The 17,826-nt window shown below is 38.1% G+C and overlaps 1 protein-coding gene across 8 annotated transcripts in view; it reads right to left on the reverse strand.

The window, feature by feature from the left end:
- LOC139961432 (dnaJ homolog subfamily C member 2-like) overlaps window positions 1-11,578 on the reverse strand; it is a 118,632-nt gene extending 107,054 nt beyond the window's left edge. For 4 of the 8 annotated variants that reach the window (XM_071960595.1, XM_071960592.1, XM_071960593.1 and 1 more), the window contains exons 1-10: window positions 11,367-11,576; window positions 8,667-8,869; window positions 6,469-6,544; window positions 5,478-5,576; window positions 4,852-4,996; window positions 3,883-3,963; window positions 3,307-3,464; window positions 2,699-2,820; window positions 1,734-1,802; window positions 219-299 (exon numbers count right to left, since the gene is read on the reverse strand). In XM_071960595.1, the coding sequence (XP_071816696.1) occupies window positions 219-299; window positions 1,734-1,802; window positions 2,699-2,820; window positions 3,307-3,464; window positions 3,883-3,963; window positions 4,852-4,996; window positions 5,478-5,576; window positions 6,469-6,544; window positions 8,667-8,869; window positions 11,367-11,433 (1,101 nt within the window). In that variant the 5' untranslated portion in view covers window positions 11,434-11,576. Of the gene's footprint in view, window positions 1-218; window positions 300-1,733; window positions 1,803-2,698; window positions 2,821-3,306; window positions 3,465-3,882; window positions 3,964-4,851; window positions 4,997-5,477; window positions 5,577-6,468; window positions 6,545-8,666; window positions 8,870-11,366 lie in introns of all 8 variants that reach the window. The other 4 variants (XM_071960591.1, XM_071960590.1, XM_071960588.1 and 1 more) reach the window with 3 other exon arrangements.
- Between the last annotated feature and the right edge of the window lie 6,248 nt (window positions 11,579-17,826).

A 17,826-nucleotide genomic window follows, 5' to 3' on the forward strand; every position in this document is an offset into this window, starting at 1 on the left:
TGAACAAAGCATCTATTTGTGATATCAAGACTCAAGGAAGGGAGAATGATGAAAGAATAATGCTTATCTGTAGTCTGTTAAAAGAAAATGAAGGTGAAATTTCCCACTACCAACCCCCCCCCCCCCCTGCCACCCACTGCCCATCCAACCAAAGCTGTCCTTTTCCTTGTATGTTTCTCTCCCCCACCCTCTGCTCATCCAACCAAACCTGTTCTTACCTTGCATGTTTCTCTGAGCTGCTTCTTGACTTTTCTCAAGGCTTTTTTGTGTGCTTCCTTTTCTTTCTTGGCTACTAGCGCCTAGAAGCAAAGAAGAAAAGATGCTATGGAATGCATTTGCATGGTGGTGTATTTGCATGGTGTTGTTCCTAATCTCTCTTTCCCTTCAGATCACAAGACACACTGTAAACTGCTTTGCACTTTATCACGATCTTCAATGTTCGCAATACATCTGAGTAGCGTAAGTTTCAGGTTCAGCATGGAAGCTTGTTCTCTGTTCACATGGCCCAGATGCTTCTAACAACACCAACATGGAAAATCTTCCGATGCAATACCAATAGAAGAGTACCGACATCAGTGCAGCGACATCCAGCCCTAACACCAGCTGTGAAAACCCATCTTACTCCAGCAGCAAATCTCATCTCACAGAGTCATATATGGACAACATTTCAAACTGTCAGTTTTGCAGTACTTTTCAATCCAGAACTGAGATCATTGTTTGGCTGTGATGAAGTCACTTGATTACACCATAACAACATCAAGTAACATACAATTAAACAAGTGAATTACTTATCCAAGGTTGTATAATCTTTTCACTTTTAAAGACAAAGAAAACAAAGATGGTTCATGGTATTGTCCATGTATAACATTGCAAATTACTTCACAACATACCTTTCTGACTAAAATAAATAAATTTCAAAGTTTTAAATCTCAACAATGGAATGAACTAAAAAGGATGGACGTTTAGACAACGTCTTTTGTATTGACAGGTTCTGCGTTTAATATATTTTTAAATCACAGTCTTTTTTATCCCTTTAAAGGATAATTCTAGGCAACAAATTAAATTTGATACATTGTAGACCATTAAAACACACCACTATCAGTCCAAATTTTGATTTTTATAACACTTTTCAATTTTTGTGAAATGACACTTTAAACAAGTGAGGAATCATCAATTAAAAGTGACTGGACTATTGAGTCTAATACACAGACCATTAGTTCCTCAGATTTAAAACAAAACTCCTTGGAAAACAAAGACTTTTATGGCCTTCAATGAATATGTTAACAATACACTACATGTTCATGAAAAGGACAAATCGTGTGGAATGTCAATCAAGGGTGATCTCTCGTTTATATGAAATTTAAAGAACTTGTTTGGGTTGAGTTATTATAATTCATAAAACAATGGAGTTTCATGCCTGCACTTAGAAGACAATGGCATCATCTCTGAAGACTTCAAGGAAGCATTCCAGAGTTTTAGCATATTTTAAAGGTGTATATCTTGGAAACCTCCACAGCTACAGAATATTACTACCTCTCATTTGATTATTTTTCACTTAACTATAACATATCAAGACCAAATTTCTGCCGAAGGTCACCTACTAAGGATTACGCAGAAACCCACAAGGGAAATGTCCAGTATACTGCTCATGCATAGCCTGTGAATTATGACTGCTGTGTTCTATAAAATTAACAGAGAAATTCATATCAACTGAAAAACTGTAGTAAAATTACTTTGGCTTTTGCTTCCTGTTCTTCTTTCTCCTTTTGTAACCTGATTGTCTCTTCTGCCGCAAACCTCTCCTAAAATGTGACGAGAAAATATCAGAGAACAAAGTTCAATCAACATTCCACTTTGCTTTATATAAACAAACCAGGAAAAATAAAAAAAATGTTAAGTCGCTGGCCCCGGTCGGGTTTTTGTGAAGGAAGAACATTTTGTGATGGGGGTATGAAATCAGAATCATTGAGAACATTGTGACCAAGGTGAACAAAATTACCAAACCAATCACAATTCTCGATGTTCAATCTGATACAACAACCAAAACTTCACAAAGGGGTCACCTAACCCAAACATATTTACCCAGCATTACTTAGAAATGGCAAAAACAAAAAACCTGCATGAAAAAGTTTGAGGTAACGTTGCAAATAATATCCACACAGACGACCTGAAAACAACAGTCTTTTCAAACTTGTAATCCCCATCCTCCCATGCCCCTCCCCATCCTACCATACCCCTCCTCCTCCCAAGAAACATAAAAATCTTTAAAGCTGCATTTCCTGTTGAATTTATAGCCAGTAGCCGAGGGTGTCATAATTAGTGTTTTATCTGAAGACATTACCATTTGCTTGATTTCATCAAAACTCAAATCAGGCAGAAAGTATTAATGGAATTGGCAACATAAAATACTACAATCAGTTTACAGGAAATATAACTTTGCTGCATTGGATTAAATGATGAATTACTAGCTAGGGACAGTAGATGTCAACAGAGGGATGTTGACCCACAGATCCCTCAGATTTATAGGAGAGGTATTCCATTTGTGAGCATAAACAACATAGCCAGGCCAAAATGATACCAAGACCGGCTACTAAATTAAAGTACAGTGTCACATTGAAGAATGATTAAAAAGAAGGTCACAACCCAAAGCAGATAAAACTACAACTTTAAAGTTTTAGAGTTCCCAAAAGAAACAAACCTTTTCTCTTTCTAAAGCAGCTGCCTTTATTGCGTCTTGCTTGGCTCTCTTCTCGTCCGCCTTCCTCTTCTTCTCTTCATCTCGGAATCTCTTTATCCTTGGATCGCAGGCGTGAGCATTATCTGCATAGTGGTGAAAACAAAACAATAGGGTTCACACTGATTCAGGTTCACACTGATTCAGGTTCACACTGATTCAGGTTCACACTGAATCAGGTTCACACTGAATCAGGTTCATACTGATTCAGGTTCACACTGATTCAGGTTCATACTGATTCAGGTTCACACTGATTCAGGTTCACACTGATTCAGGTTCACATCAATTCACATTGATTACACAAGATTGACTTTATTAATCAATTTCCCCATTTCCATGTTGTTTCTTTCTAAAGTTCCATTTTTTAATTTTTTTTGTGTGTTCACAAAGCACTAAGGAATGCTACCATGATGTGATCTCCTTGTTGCGTGTCTTCCATCAGAAGTACTACCTTATGACACCCCCCCCCACCCATCCCAATTCTGACAATTAGAAAACATGATCACAATCAAAGTACTTCTCATTTGAATTTAAATTTTTTTTTTTTAAACTTGACCTGAGATTTAACTGACCTACGAGGGTTCGTATCCTGATGACCTCCTCCTTCTTTCTCTTCTGTCTTGCGACCTTGTTCTGTTTCTCGATCCACTTCCTCTCCTCTCGACTCTCCCCTTTCTCCTTCTCTTCTTCGTCCAAGTACGAATACTCCCTCCAAGAATCAAAGGCGTACCTTCGGAAAAGACAAACAGACGGGAGAAGTATGGTAAGGATGAAAAGGAAAATGATGTAGGTAGATCAAGCAATTGGTAAATGTTTTTTTCTTGGCAATAAATTATATCAGAAAATAAAAGGAGATGGTATACTGTTCTATGACCCTGGTTAATTTTGATTAATAAAAGAGGTTCGGAAGATGTCTTTAGTTTCGTAAATCAAAATACTCGGCAACGATAATTCATCTCATTTCAATTGTTACTTTTTAAACGACTGGGAATTGTTCATAACGACATAATTGTTTGACATTATGTCTAACGTACAGTCAGTGTTGACATATTTTCACATAGCTATTGAGATCGAAGAGACTGTCCCTGTCTAACGGAGCCTCTCTACAAGAATCAATCTTAGGAAGGTGCCGCCTGGAAGATACTCACCAAAATTCGTAAAATCGGTCGACGTCTTCCCATGTCGACTTCTCGTCACCAAGCTTCGGCACCGATTTCTTGGTGGAAAACCTGACAGAGAAAGAGGACAGGAGAACTTTACGGCTGAGTAAACTTGTTATTTTTGCGACGTCCCGGCTGTTTCTATCCTGCTTAACCTCGGTAACAAAGGTTCTGATTTCTGCCAGGGACGCTTTATTCATGTATTATGTGTGTATATATGTGTATATATATTAATGAAATTACTGCAACGTTTGGGGTTTGGTTGGCAATTTTACCAAACTTACAGATACAATTAAAAAGAGAAACTTATAGTTCGAAGTTAGACTTTTTTCCCAATTATTTCTCTCCCAACCGGACAGAAGTTAACGAGCACATAATTAATGGTTCCATTCAGATCTCGACATTTCATTGTCCACACCTTTTCATATTTCTACAAAAGTATCACGGAAATGGAAAAAATGGTAAGGATTTTTGCTTTCACGTCCAAAACTGTTTACCTTAAATGTTTACTTTTTAAGTTCCCCTAAAAAAAGTAGAAAAAGAAAAAAAAAAAATTGGAAAACTAAAATTATTCTGAACAAAGTTACAGAAATATTTTATCAATAGTAATAAAAATGTTTAATTAACCAAAATTTAAAAAGCTACTCTGAAAATTGACGTGACAAAACTACACAAAACAAATAGAAGAAGTAGTTCAACTCCCCATTCGTAAATGCAAAGACAACATGCCAACCAATGGTGGTTATTTCCATTGTCTACTACTTAATACGTTTCCAATTCTGCCCAGGTACTATTATCCTCAGTTGTTTTTGTTCTAACCAAACCTCTTTGTGTTGAATGAACAAACAACACAGGGGGAGGGGCACAGAGGGAGGGGTGAGGGATGGGGAGAATCTTTCTTTAAATGAGATAACTACTGTCACATGACAAATCAAAAGTCCAATTCAAAGTAGATACCTTTCATTTCTCTCAAAGACCTCTGTAAAGACTTCAAAGAAGTTACTTTTAGAGTCCTCGTCAACCTCTGGTATATCGTCATTGATCTCAGGGTCCACACTGTCGTAGGCTCTCCGTTTTGTGACGTTGCCTAAGATTTCAAAAGCTGGAATGAAAAACATTGAGGATCTAAAATATTCTCTCTCTCATTGACCTAAAAGACGTTATACAACGGTGTAAATGAAAAGAAGTTTGTCCAAGTGTGAAATATTTAACATAAATTTCTCAGCCTCCCCAGTCTTTAACCTCCACATTCTGCTGAAAAAACTTCTATATACCCTTCTTTCTTCTTAGAAGACTTAAAAGAGTTTGGTGTCAATCGGTAACAAGTGGTGTCCCTATTGGTGGACAAGGGGAGGGTTCCAACCACAGCCGTCTACTCCCCCATCCAACCATGATTGTGTTGCTCTGTCGTCCCCACTCCCCACCCCCCCATTCCATTTGAAATTGATATGCATCCTTCATCAACATTGCATACATTGTATTTACACCAGTACATAGTCTTCTTGTAGAGAAAGTCCTGCTTTTCCCACGTCCAAACTTTTCGATGATGTTATTTCATCGCCGACAGATTAAAAATCGCTCACCTCTGGTGATGCAAGAGAAGAACTTGTGCTCGTCTTCACCGACATCTTCCCCTCTGGCCTTCTTTTTGTCTGGATGGTATCGAAGCACTCGTCTCTTATCTGGTATAAAACAACACGAAGGATGAACAGTATGAAAGTACCACCAGAACATTATAAAACATAAATGCTTTGATAAATAGAAAACCAGTTAGCATTGTGATTCCTTGCCATACAATGTGCTCTGAATTCAAAATACTGTGGTACTAGAGCAACTTGTCCAAGAATTAAATATTTGTAGAAATCCCTTGTGGGTATCAAATCAACCATGTCATTCACTCATAAGGATTTTTACAGTATAGAATTTTAAACCAAAGTATTTCAATATCCGGAAAGAATAAGTCTTCTTTTTGTGAAATATAGACACTTTTTACTAACTTTGAGCTAGCAAATCCCTTTAAATACTTGTTCAGAGTTGCACGACATTGTATATATACTGTGAAATATTTTCTGAGAGAATGGCCAAGTTTTCCACCATTTGAGATAACCTGTTGACCGCTTGAAGCTCAGAGGGGGGAGAAACCCTTATTGGAGGTTTAAATGTATGTTGAAAGGTCAAATCATAGTCACTCATGGTCATTGTAAAAGTAATTCACCACACTGAGATACATTGTCTACTTTAACATTCATAAATGGTTGAGAATACCAGAATACTGTACCTCGGAAAACTTTCAGCAATTTTTTGGGGCATGCTACAATCTGAGGCCAATAACTGACAAGATTTCTTTAAAGTAACCTATAAAATGCTAGATACTGACAAAAGAAGTGAACAGCAAAGAGCATCTTAGAATTAAAGATTCATTCAGTCCCTAAATTCAGCACTATGAATGATCTTGATATATCCCTGAATCTTGTCATGGTAATTAGGAGAAATATAAAGATATTTCTGCAGATGGATTGTCAGGCCTTCATCCTTGGCCAATGCACTCCACGATGCGTTAGCCTGGACACTCACATGCTTTCTTGACGTCATCATCCGACGCCCTGTACCGTGATTTTGAAATCCCCAAAACAGCGTAATGATCTTGGCTCTGACAAGAAGAAAGAAATATTTGAATTAAGCTTTGCCCTGGGGTGTTTATGAATTGCTGGACCGGGGTAGGAACTTTGTTACTGTTGGCATTGCTAATGACAGATGACGATGACAATAAAAATAAAAAAAATATGAAAAAAACAGATTGTCAACTTTAGTGTTGCGGGTATTGGCTTAAGTGTGTAATCCAATGGCCAGAATGAGTAGCAAACAGCAGGGGTTTTCTGCCCAACGGCGACGGCAGAACGACCAATGAACTTTGTTACTGTTCGCATTGCTAATGGATGTGATGTCATTTTGTTTCCATAGTGTTCAACCTTGGTTCAGCTGAATGCACACTAGAATACACTGCAAAAGCCCACTTCCTCAAACACAAATGTTAAAGTAAGTTCTCAAAAGACTCCAAAACAAAAGGTCTTCTTCTTCAAAGATCAGGAATAAATATCATAATCCATTGAGCTTCTCTATTAATGCTCCTTTGATAAGAAATTGTTTGCAATATCCGGCAAATTGAATCTGTGACACCAAAACCACGTTCCTACTTACTGCCAGGCTTGGGGTAATCGTAATCAGTAATCGTAATAGATTACAATCGATTACATTTTTTGAAGTAATCGTAATCGTAATCGATTACTTTTGTGAAAATTACAAAGTAATCGTAATCGATTACAAGGGCAAAGTAATCGTAATCGTATTACATTTATGATTACAGTGAAATTTGAATGAGAAGGGCAAAATTAGTCGAAATGATTAAAACTAATTCTTACTATTGGCTTTTAATGTGACCAAAGAAGTGTTCCTGCTTCTAGAATTCTCTAGCACAATAAACATAAATTACTGGGGATTTGATCGCCATATTCAAGGATTTTTCATCACCTGAATTATTCTGTTCAAAAAAAATCACTGCAAATTAAGTATTTTGGTGGATCAGAATTTGCTTTACCAGAGTTGACCACTTTTTGATGAAAATAATTTACTTTTACTTTGGCCTTCCATGTCCCATGTACTGTGGAATGCCCCATTTCAAAGCTGTTTAGTTTTATTTTGGTGTTATAATGTAAAAGAGTTTTTAGTTTTGCTGCTATGCAGAAATTATTTGTTTACAACATATAGTGTTGCATGAAAATCTTCATTTGTTTTACTTTAGTATTTGTCTGTTTACTCTTTGTCTGTTTAAATTGTATTTTTTACTGGACTTATGGGTTACACATCTTAAACGTGTTAAGGCATAAATGTGTAATGCCTGGTAGGAATTGTAGATATACTTCCACAATTTTGTCCATATATACTGTAAATGCCCTTCCTTTGCCCTATTTCATTGCCCTATTTCCCGGCAGAGAGTTATATTAAACAGATATGCAGAGGATTGTGCAAGTAACCACAATGTAATCATGATTGTAATCACGATTACATTACAATGTGATCATAATCGTAATCGATTACTTCAACTTTAGGCTGTAATCATAATCGTAATCGTAATCATACATTCTCAAGTAATCGTAATCGTAATCGATTACATTCAGATGTAATCGCCCCAAGCCTAAGTTACTGCTAAAATTTCTAAGGGCACTGGTTATATATTCAATATTTTGAAGGTTACTTCCCATAAGAGAGTAACTGACTTTGTGAAGTATTCTTTTCAGTATTCAGGGATGTGCCCAGGATTTCCTGAGTGCCGGGTATACTGATCGCCGTCCTGGGGGAGGGGTCGATTTTTTAAGGTGCTCAGATGCCAAATGCTGGCACTTGTTGTAGCTTTTTAAGCACCTACACAAGTATTAGTTTTGCTAACAATTTACATTTTTTAATTTTTTTTTGTATAAATATATTACGTACCTGGTAAAGTTATTAGTTTGTTTCAAAGAGATTTTACAAGGGACAGATTGAGAGCCGTAAGTAATGTTTCTCGCATGCGTAACTGACGCATTATTAGTCCTTATTATTTTGGCATAGGCTAGGCCCAATTTATGTTGAATATATTGTAAGGATTGTCGGGATTTTAGATGAAAATAGTGCTGGGTGGGTTTCACGATTTTTAAGACAGTGCTGTGCGGTAATTTTTAGTGCTGGGCGGAAGCCGCCCAGCGCCGCCCAGCGTGGGCACATCCCTGAGTATTTACCTTCCAGTCCGATGGATCTAAGCCCTGCAGTCCTATGTCATCCTCCTCCTCTTCAATAAGGTCCTCCTCCTCCTCGGACTCACTGTCCTCTCCTGTCACATCTTGGGTGGAATCTCTGAGTGAACCAGATGTCCGATGGTGTTGCCTCTTGAATCGAGCTTCAAACCACCTGCCGACGGGCTCTACCTTGACTGTCAAAGCAGCTAACATGAAGAAAGAGAAGAAAAAAAAGCTATAAACAAATACAGGATATATACAGGATTCAAGCATGTTCCATAGGATGCACATTGAAAAAGGTTATCCAGTTTTTGCATTCCTTACACTTGGCACATAATCATCCCTGCAATCTTAGAAATTTAACTAGGATCCTTATGCATATATGCATTTCTTTGTTCCATGCTAGCTGTCCACTGTTACTTTGTATTCAGTTGGTGGCAGTTATTGGCAGTATTGTAGCCAAAAGTTGGTAAGTTCAACAGGTTTAGGCACTAGCCATGTTTGTCAGTGTCATGTTAGTTTGTACGGTTCATTTTTACGTTTCACGTTACATTTGAAGTTCGAATTTCACTATTTACCGTGCTGTCAGGTGTTTGCCGTCATCATTTTTTAGTTAAAGAATGCAGGTCCCCGCTCATTGTTACCAAAGTTAGGGCGCCTAACCCTTAAGCACTATACTGGTCGCTACTGTTACATTACGATATGCATGGCATTTTCCTGACCAGTTTCTTCTTGTGCATACAGCAACTTTTCCTCGCGAAAATATTCTCTGGTTTAGCTTCCGCCTATTTATAGTTTTATACGACTAGCCTGTTCCCATCCATTCCTTGTAAACGCACTGTGCAGCATTGAGTCTTACTGTACTGTGGTCCCTTGCCTTTTCTCTCCATAGGCATTTCCTCTACCGACTGGTCCATGGTAAATAACCTAGGCTCTGAGGTAGCAATAAACTAACAAATTTGTCATGTTCAACCCTTTTTAATTACGGTCGCCATGGTCGGCTGGCGATGAGAATTTCTGGAAAAATTAATGCTAGTCGCCAGCCCTATAATACTGTGGCGATCAGTTTTTGCAACTGAAAATTTCACCAATGCTCTACAAAAAACTGAAATGTACTTACTGACTAAACGAACGTTGCTATGAAATTAATATTGAATGGGATTCCCGTTCCAAATTTTCGCAAAGTTCAGAGCAACAATAATTTCCTAAGACCGCTGTACACACATGTCGTAGTGGTCTACGTACCATACCGTTGTAACATGCATCTAATTCCCATTGACATTGGTCACGGAACATAAGTAGGTCATCGACATTCGAACATGCCCAAGTTCATCGCACCATGGGAACGACCGAACGACACAACAACAACACATTGAACATTTTCCCGCCATCTGGACGCCAAGTGTAAATTTTGGTGTTATATGCAAATTATTGTACTGTGCGGTTAAAACTTAACCTATTGCGACACACAAAACTTTTGGGAAGCTGTTGTAGAAGTAACTTTTGTATCAAATGTAAAGTACTGTAAGGTACTATCATTTATAAAAGATGGTTTTCTTCAGGGAGTAAGGAAAAGGGGTGTTTCAGTGAACTGAATCTCTTTTTATAGTATTTGGATACTTAAAATGACCATGTACATGCAGTTTCTATTTCTCTTCTTAGCATTCTTAGCTCTACTTAGCATTTTTATCCTTTGTAGATCTTTATTGGAATAAATACGAAATGTATTGTTTAACGCCACTATTTAACGGTAAGCATTTCTTAAATTGTTGTACGTCTTTATACGTCTTTATACGATTCTGTGCACGTACACATGTCCAGTTATACGTGAGCGGTACTGTAGCTATCGTTTACGTTACAGTATTGTCCCAAACATGTGTGTACACACGGGCCTTATGTCGCCACGACTATCAAAGCGCGGGAATTAGAACTTAATTATGCTATAGTTCAACATTAGTGTAGTCACTACTGACAGTAGTGCTACTCGATGTTGAGCCTAGGCCTAGTGTTTTTTGTACTAATATTTAGCATATCAAAGTGGCGATCACATTTTCATTCTGGGCGACCAGAATTTGGGAAAAATAAAGATCTAGTCGCCACAGGATTTTCCTCCTGGTCATGTTCCAGCTTTAAAAATTCTCTCTTCAACCCTGTCCATTGTATCTGGTTGTGAAATGAAGTTTTGTCAGTGGTGCCAATGTGAAGCAATCTCTTCATTTTGGTTACCACTTATTCCACAAAAACAATTTAATGCTTGAATAAAGAAACAAGGGAAGTCTTAAATCTGATCAGAGTCAACTTGAGCCTGGCTCTTGGGTTAGGCCTTCACAAGTAGTAGTACTAGCCTAGTAGTATTTAACTTAGTATTAGTAATGAGGCTAAGCTATAGCCCAGGCCTACCTCAGTCATACTGTTCTAACATTAGGCTAATACTAATATATTGCCTACGTTTTGCCCTACTTTAAATGCATCAGTTAGCCAGTAAAGCCATGACCATGTAAGCCTGGTGTCTTTGCATGAGTGGGTAACTAGGCTAGGCTTAACTGGAGATATGCATTGTTAGGCAAAATACAGTGTAAACGTTAGTCTAGCCTATATGTTAATTGGTACTGTAGGTAGGCCTAGTGTTACTGTAACTTGTTAGTGGTAGTTAGTTTAACACTCAGTCAAATGTTTTGTGTTACAGAATCATATTTATCTCACTGTGAAGCTGTCTGAACGCTTTTGTTTGATCGCCATCCGACGAGGGTGGAAGGTAAACGTCTGTCATTTTGGACGAAATGTCACCGAACGTTCATTGTAGTTTGCTGCCTTCGTAAGTTCTGGTGCAGCCTATGTTAGAAAACCTAACCAAGCATTTACCATTGAAAATTACACATTATACTCGGTATATTGCACTGAATCCTTGGCATACTGTAACATGTGCGGAAAACGACTTCTTACAAGTTCAACAGGCCAGGCAATTACACGGCCTTGAACATTAAATGTGGTTAGCGCCCTCTCAAAGAAGTTTCGGTAAGGGCAATAAACAGTGTAGAGCAGGGTTGTCCAACCTTTTGCAGAGGAGGGCCACATGGAATGATTATGATGAAGGAGGGGGCCGCATGAACCCTACGCTCGATTTTTCGATTTTTTTGCCCGAAGCTCAAGGCAACACAATGTGAGCACTGCGCGCGGAGCGCACTGATTTATTTTCCTTCCTGATAAAAAAGATGAATAAAGTTCAGCCCCCCCCCCCTCCGCTGAGAGAGTGTCACACAAGCTGACCTGTATGCAGTTTTTTGGACTCAGAAGGTTCGAATGATTGATTATATAGCTTCAAATTGTTATCAATAAATCTGCTCACTAAATTTCACACCGTAGAACATCTCTGGCGGGCCGGACGCAACCCTGCGGCGGGCCGAGCGCAACCCTGCGGCGGGCCGGACTGTGGCCCGCGGACCGTAGGTTGGACAACCCTGGTGTAGAGCTATATATGGCTCTGATTTGCGTTGTTTTATAACGGGGAAATCGTTTGACATTTAGAAGTAATATTATGAATACAGTTTTGGGAAGCCACGATGAAAATCCATTCAATATGTAATATATATATAGTGACAGAAATCACAGCCCAAATACCTCCCCCACATGAAAAAGGGAGTACGGCCGAATGGTATGAATTCACGTCTGTCACACGACTCCATCAGTCCGTCCGTCCATCCATCCATCAATCTATATATCTATGCATATTAAAAAAAGGATACTTGCAGCCCAGGTAGCTGTGTAGAAGTTGCAAAGGATAAATAAAGAAATATATGCTTAGGAACAAGTTGGGTTAGGGGTAGTTGGAAGTGGGGGAGGAGGGGACGCAGAATGTTATAAGTAGGGAAACACTCCAAATGATGTTTAAAAAAGTCACCCTGCACGAACACCAAACAACTTGATCCACTCTCAACCCATCTTTCCTTTTTACATCGAGACAGTTATCATGTGCATTCCATAGTGCTGTATGTTCAACTACTGGATAATGCTATTGAAATAACCTTCATAAACCTCATTACTTTTGGGATTTAGTGTGTAAGTCAATGGGGCTTTAAATGGGCGTATGCTGCCATACCGGTATGTACACTACGCCGGCTTTAAGTCAGCACACGCCCATTAAAAGCCCTATTGACTTACACACTAAATCACAAAAGTAATGTGGTCTCTAAGTCTAGATAAAAGTTCTCACTAGCTTAACGCTACCCATCACATGGATAGCTGACAATTTGGCCATTCATGGCATCATAAATCTTCCGTATCATGACCATCCAAATTATTTTCTATCAGAGCCTGAAGTTTTCGTCACTTGTATTATAGGAATATTTATGTTCAGAGGGCGTAAACAAAAAAGTTAATTTAAATACATCTTAAACAAGTATCTTTTTAGCTGAGACTTGTCAACAAACCTCTTCACTCAGTAGTAAAACAAAATCGCACTCTGCCCCTAGGAGCCCTTAAGGGGTATAAAATTGCCTCAAGTGACCTAATGTTTGCCCCACATGTACTTCTATCATGCCCTTCAACATGAAAGCCACAAAAACAGATCCTGATTTGATAACATATCCAAAAAGTTGTTCCCCTACTGCTTTGTGGCATTTTTCCTCGAGATAAGAGAACATTCGAGCGGCCTGATATAGACCCTATCATATGAGTATGTCACCACTAATGAACTGATGAATGTATTACAAGTCGGAATATTAACGTAAATAGGGTGGCAGCTCACATTGACTTATTTTTCAAAATTAGCTGCTAGCAAACTGTGTGCATTAAATGTAGGATATAATGGACGGTAGATAATTAGACCTAGTATGTTATGGTGTTTTGAAAGGTTAAATGAGTATGCTCCCCCCCCCCCTTTCTTTTGTTTTGAATTTGTAAGTCAGCATGGTTTTCCGAACTATATTTCTATCATGATGTGCACTTGAGGGCACAAACAAGTTCCAAGCCTGAAACTTTCACCAATGCTCTCTCATCAGAACATTAAGTTTATAAACATTCATTCTCAGAGCTTGCAACATAGCATCAAAGATGGAGCATCTCTGACCTAGAAGAAAGCAACAAGGAAACATATATAGATGTAACTGAAAGAAGCCGTGAGACTACTTAACACTTGGAATGGGAATTGAGCAGTGATGAACTAGATGTATAATTTACGATAAAAGTTTTTTTTGGTGAACTTAGTCTACCGCATTGATATGTTCCCCTTCTTTTTTGTTGTTGTGTACAGCCAGGCAGTGTAATATTACGAGAAAGCACCTTATTTTTTTCCTCGTGTATGCATCATATCTTGCCTGTTTTCACCGTCATAAAATGTTCTTTGTTTATTCATGTTTAAACAGGGTGGTCCCTGGTATATGCGCTAGTCTGCAGTATCTAGGGTATAATTTGATTGCTGGCTGCAAGAGAGTTGGTTCTTGCATGCTGCCGGGGTTTATGTAACCAGTCTGTTGGACAATGTAGTGTAAGTAGAAGTTAATAGAAGTGCATAGACGGTGGGGCGGGGTCAGCTCATGGTATATATGTAGCACTGCGGAGAGCGTTTATGGCAAGCCATATGGGACAATCACCGCATAACATATCCTCGTATTAATACGAATATATACGCGTATTAATTCGAACATATACGCTTATTAAATCAGATAATAACTAGCACAGCTTTCACCCACATTGTAGCCTCTCCAATGCAATAAATGAGAAATTGCAAAGTTATACTCTATTGACGTACACCCACGCAACCGTACTTGATCTAGACAACAGCATAACGTAATACGTGTAGGCTATATATTCGAATTAACACTGTATATATTCGAATTAATCCTCATATGTATTCGAATTAATCCTCATATGTTTTCGAATTAATACGTGTTTATATTCGAATTAATACGCGGATTAATTTCAGCCTTATGATTGGCTAATAATATATACGCGTAAAAAATCGAATAAATACGCGGATATATTATGTTGTGTTGCCAGAAGCGTTGACCGGCTTGTGAGTTCGGGTACGAGTCAATCTTATTGGATATGTCGCAACTGGTCAGTAAATCGTGAATAGGTTTCTACACAGTTACGGGTCGCTTATAATACCATGCATGTAGCATTTATTCGACATTAATTTGGGCGTATATTTTGAACAAGTTGCCAGGCAGAATCCTTTGCCGAAATTTATAGCTTTTGTCAGAGGCGTTTTTTTTTAGGTACTTTTAGGGACATTTTCCTTGACGCAATGAGTATATAGTTAAGCTGCGCTGCTATAGGCAGCTTGCGCATTACAAAATAGCTGTGCCGTGATAGGGTTAGTTTATGTACGTCACCCGTGTATCGTGTTTTAGTCGTTAAGATATTCCCTCTTCTATATATTTATTTGTTTATTACATCGCGAAATATGCGCGACAGGTACATTGTGTAGACAATTACACTTATAAAAATCAGAATGCACTGTCAGTTATTCAACGGTGTCCTCGAGTCTCTACATACCCCAACATTTCAAAACCATCCTCATAGACAGAGAGGCATATGCCTACATTTACACAGAAGAAAACCCTAAATATAATCTAGATCAAAGGTTCATCCGTCTACTAAAGCGGCTTCGTCATTCCTCTCAAATCAAACACCGATAAGCTTATCATAATTGCAAATTAATTGTTAATTGACTGAATCATTCATATGATGAACATCTGTTTTGCAACAAGTTTAGTTATGAATAGTTTGGTATTTATATTTGTTTGCACATCTTTGGCATTGTACACTGACAAGGTTAATGTTATATCATATGTTTATATCATGGAGCGTCACACCTCTAAACCGAGTCAATCTCGAAATATGTACGGATGCTTGTGTATGCCATTTCGATGGCTGGAAGGAAGCGAAAATGTAAAGTTTACAGAGTAAGGTGCCACAAGTATCCTAAGCGCAAGTGAGGTACGTGGAAAGCAATCAATAGACCTAAATGTGTCTGCGGCAATCCACGTGCAATGTTGGAGAAGCTTTTGCAACATAAACTCTATTGGAAGTCACGAAAAGCTATACAATCTGAAATAGTTTAAAGCCTATACTATAATCTGCGGCGATCAGACACTGATTAAATTAATTTTAATGAACATATTGCCTGTCTTGTGGTCAACACAAATTTCTTTCAGATTTTTTTTATGAAACAGCTCTATAGTTAGTAAGTTTTTTTTTTCTTCTGTCAAAATGAAACTGAATCGGCCAACCGTGTTAAAGCGAGTAATTATTATGTGCAGGCTGCAGACGCAATCTACCATCAAAGTTGCAATGTAAACATCAGACGAGAGTCGGTGAAAGAAATACTATTTAAAACTCAAATAACAGAGCTAATGAATCCTTGGGAGATATATAAACATACATGTATATATAAGCCTGACGTGACTAATCTACCATCAGCGTTTGCAATGTAAACATCAGACAAGAGTAAGTGAAAGATAGACTATTAAAACTCAATAACAGAGTCATGAATCATTGGTAGATAAACCAGGGAGCTGCTACTCTAACTGGATAAACCATTCATGTGCAAGCCTGAGATGAACAGATACTGTTACTACTTATTAGATCTTGTAGAAACTATATGAAGAGATTTTTGCATCAACCATGTAGCAATGTTTATACGAAAAACTTAGGGAATGTTTTGTAGAAGCAATTCTCATCACGGAAAGCCTATAGTGACAGAGGTGGTTTAAGGGGTTCATTTAACCCAATATGTTCAGGAGCCCCCCCCCCCCCCCCAATGATAGGCCTACACAGATAACTACTGTATGTGATGTTTTGAATGAATAATGTAATGAGTGCCAACTTAACATAATTATTAACATATTAACTTATTTCACTGCAGCAACTGACTGTTCTTGCTAACACATAAAGTAGTACTGCCCACATGCTTTCGCAGATATGTTGAATTCATGTATCACGTGATGAACAGTGTATCCAACATGCATGCTTTGTGGTAGTTAAGCTTGCACTACATTCCATGATACTGTCTGAACTATATAGTAATGTCAATATATCTCGGTACAGTTAACAACGTACTGTGGTTTACACTTACTGTTTCATTTACATGCAATATGAATATACAGACTATATATTATGGCAAATTATGAAAACACTACCTATACACGTCTATCTTTCGTAATAGTTATTATTATACTAGATAATAGTGTCGCTTCATATTAATCAGAATAATTTAAACTTAGACTCCGAGTGCTCCTTCTCATACAACGTATGATTATTCTGCTCAGTTAATTGTGTGTATATGCGTAACTCTCTGGACTTTTGAGCGGCAAGATGGTAAATATACAATCAAATAACGAGAAAATTTGTCGCTTTGGTGACTAAATAATTAGGAACAGGACATTGTAAGATGCAATATTCGAGCGCCGAACAGAAAACTGTATTGGCCAACTCCGCAACTTGCTTTCCCAAAATGTGAATTCTCAAAACCCTGGCTCATTTGAATACTCGGACAGGTTTTTGACAAGACACCTCGACGGATGATTTTGAGGTACTTTTTATAGACCTATATCACGGAAGATCATTTGGTGACCTGTTATCTTTTTTACTCATCAAAGGATATAATTAAATGAACCAGCAAGGAGCGAATCCCTTGTTATAAAACATGGGAACTATGGGATTGGTTGTCATGGTGTAAGAGGATGATGTAAGAGGCCTTGTTAAAATCCGTCCGTCCATCCAATCATCAATGTGTGTACATTGCTACAGTATAATATTGCATTTCCAAAGCACGAGGGGATACTCGCACCGAAGAAATGACATTGGTGCATCATTTATAAGCACAAATCTCATTATATAGGCCTATATATACTGTAATGCATGGTATAGGACTGCCTATACTGTAATGCATGGTATAGGACTATAGGCCTATACAGTATATGCCTATACTGTGACACATGGTATATGACTAGGATATGTCGACACTATACTATAGATGATCCTTCCTTCTCTCCGCGCGTAGCAACCATTTTGTGTGGATATATGTATTTCGGACAGGTGTTTCGTACTTTGATCACACGTGCTTATAGAGAGAATGTGTCTTACTTATTGATTATTGAGGTGTTAAAAATGTGACACTGAGTTGTGGAATATTGAAAACAGAGATTAGGAGTTCAATTAT

This window comes from Apostichopus japonicus, chromosome 20, assembly GCF_037975245.1.
Source record: "Apostichopus japonicus isolate 1M-3 chromosome 20, ASM3797524v1, whole genome shotgun sequence".
Classification (NCBI taxonomy): Eukaryota; Metazoa; Echinodermata; class Holothuroidea; order Aspidochirotida; family Stichopodidae; genus Apostichopus; species Apostichopus japonicus.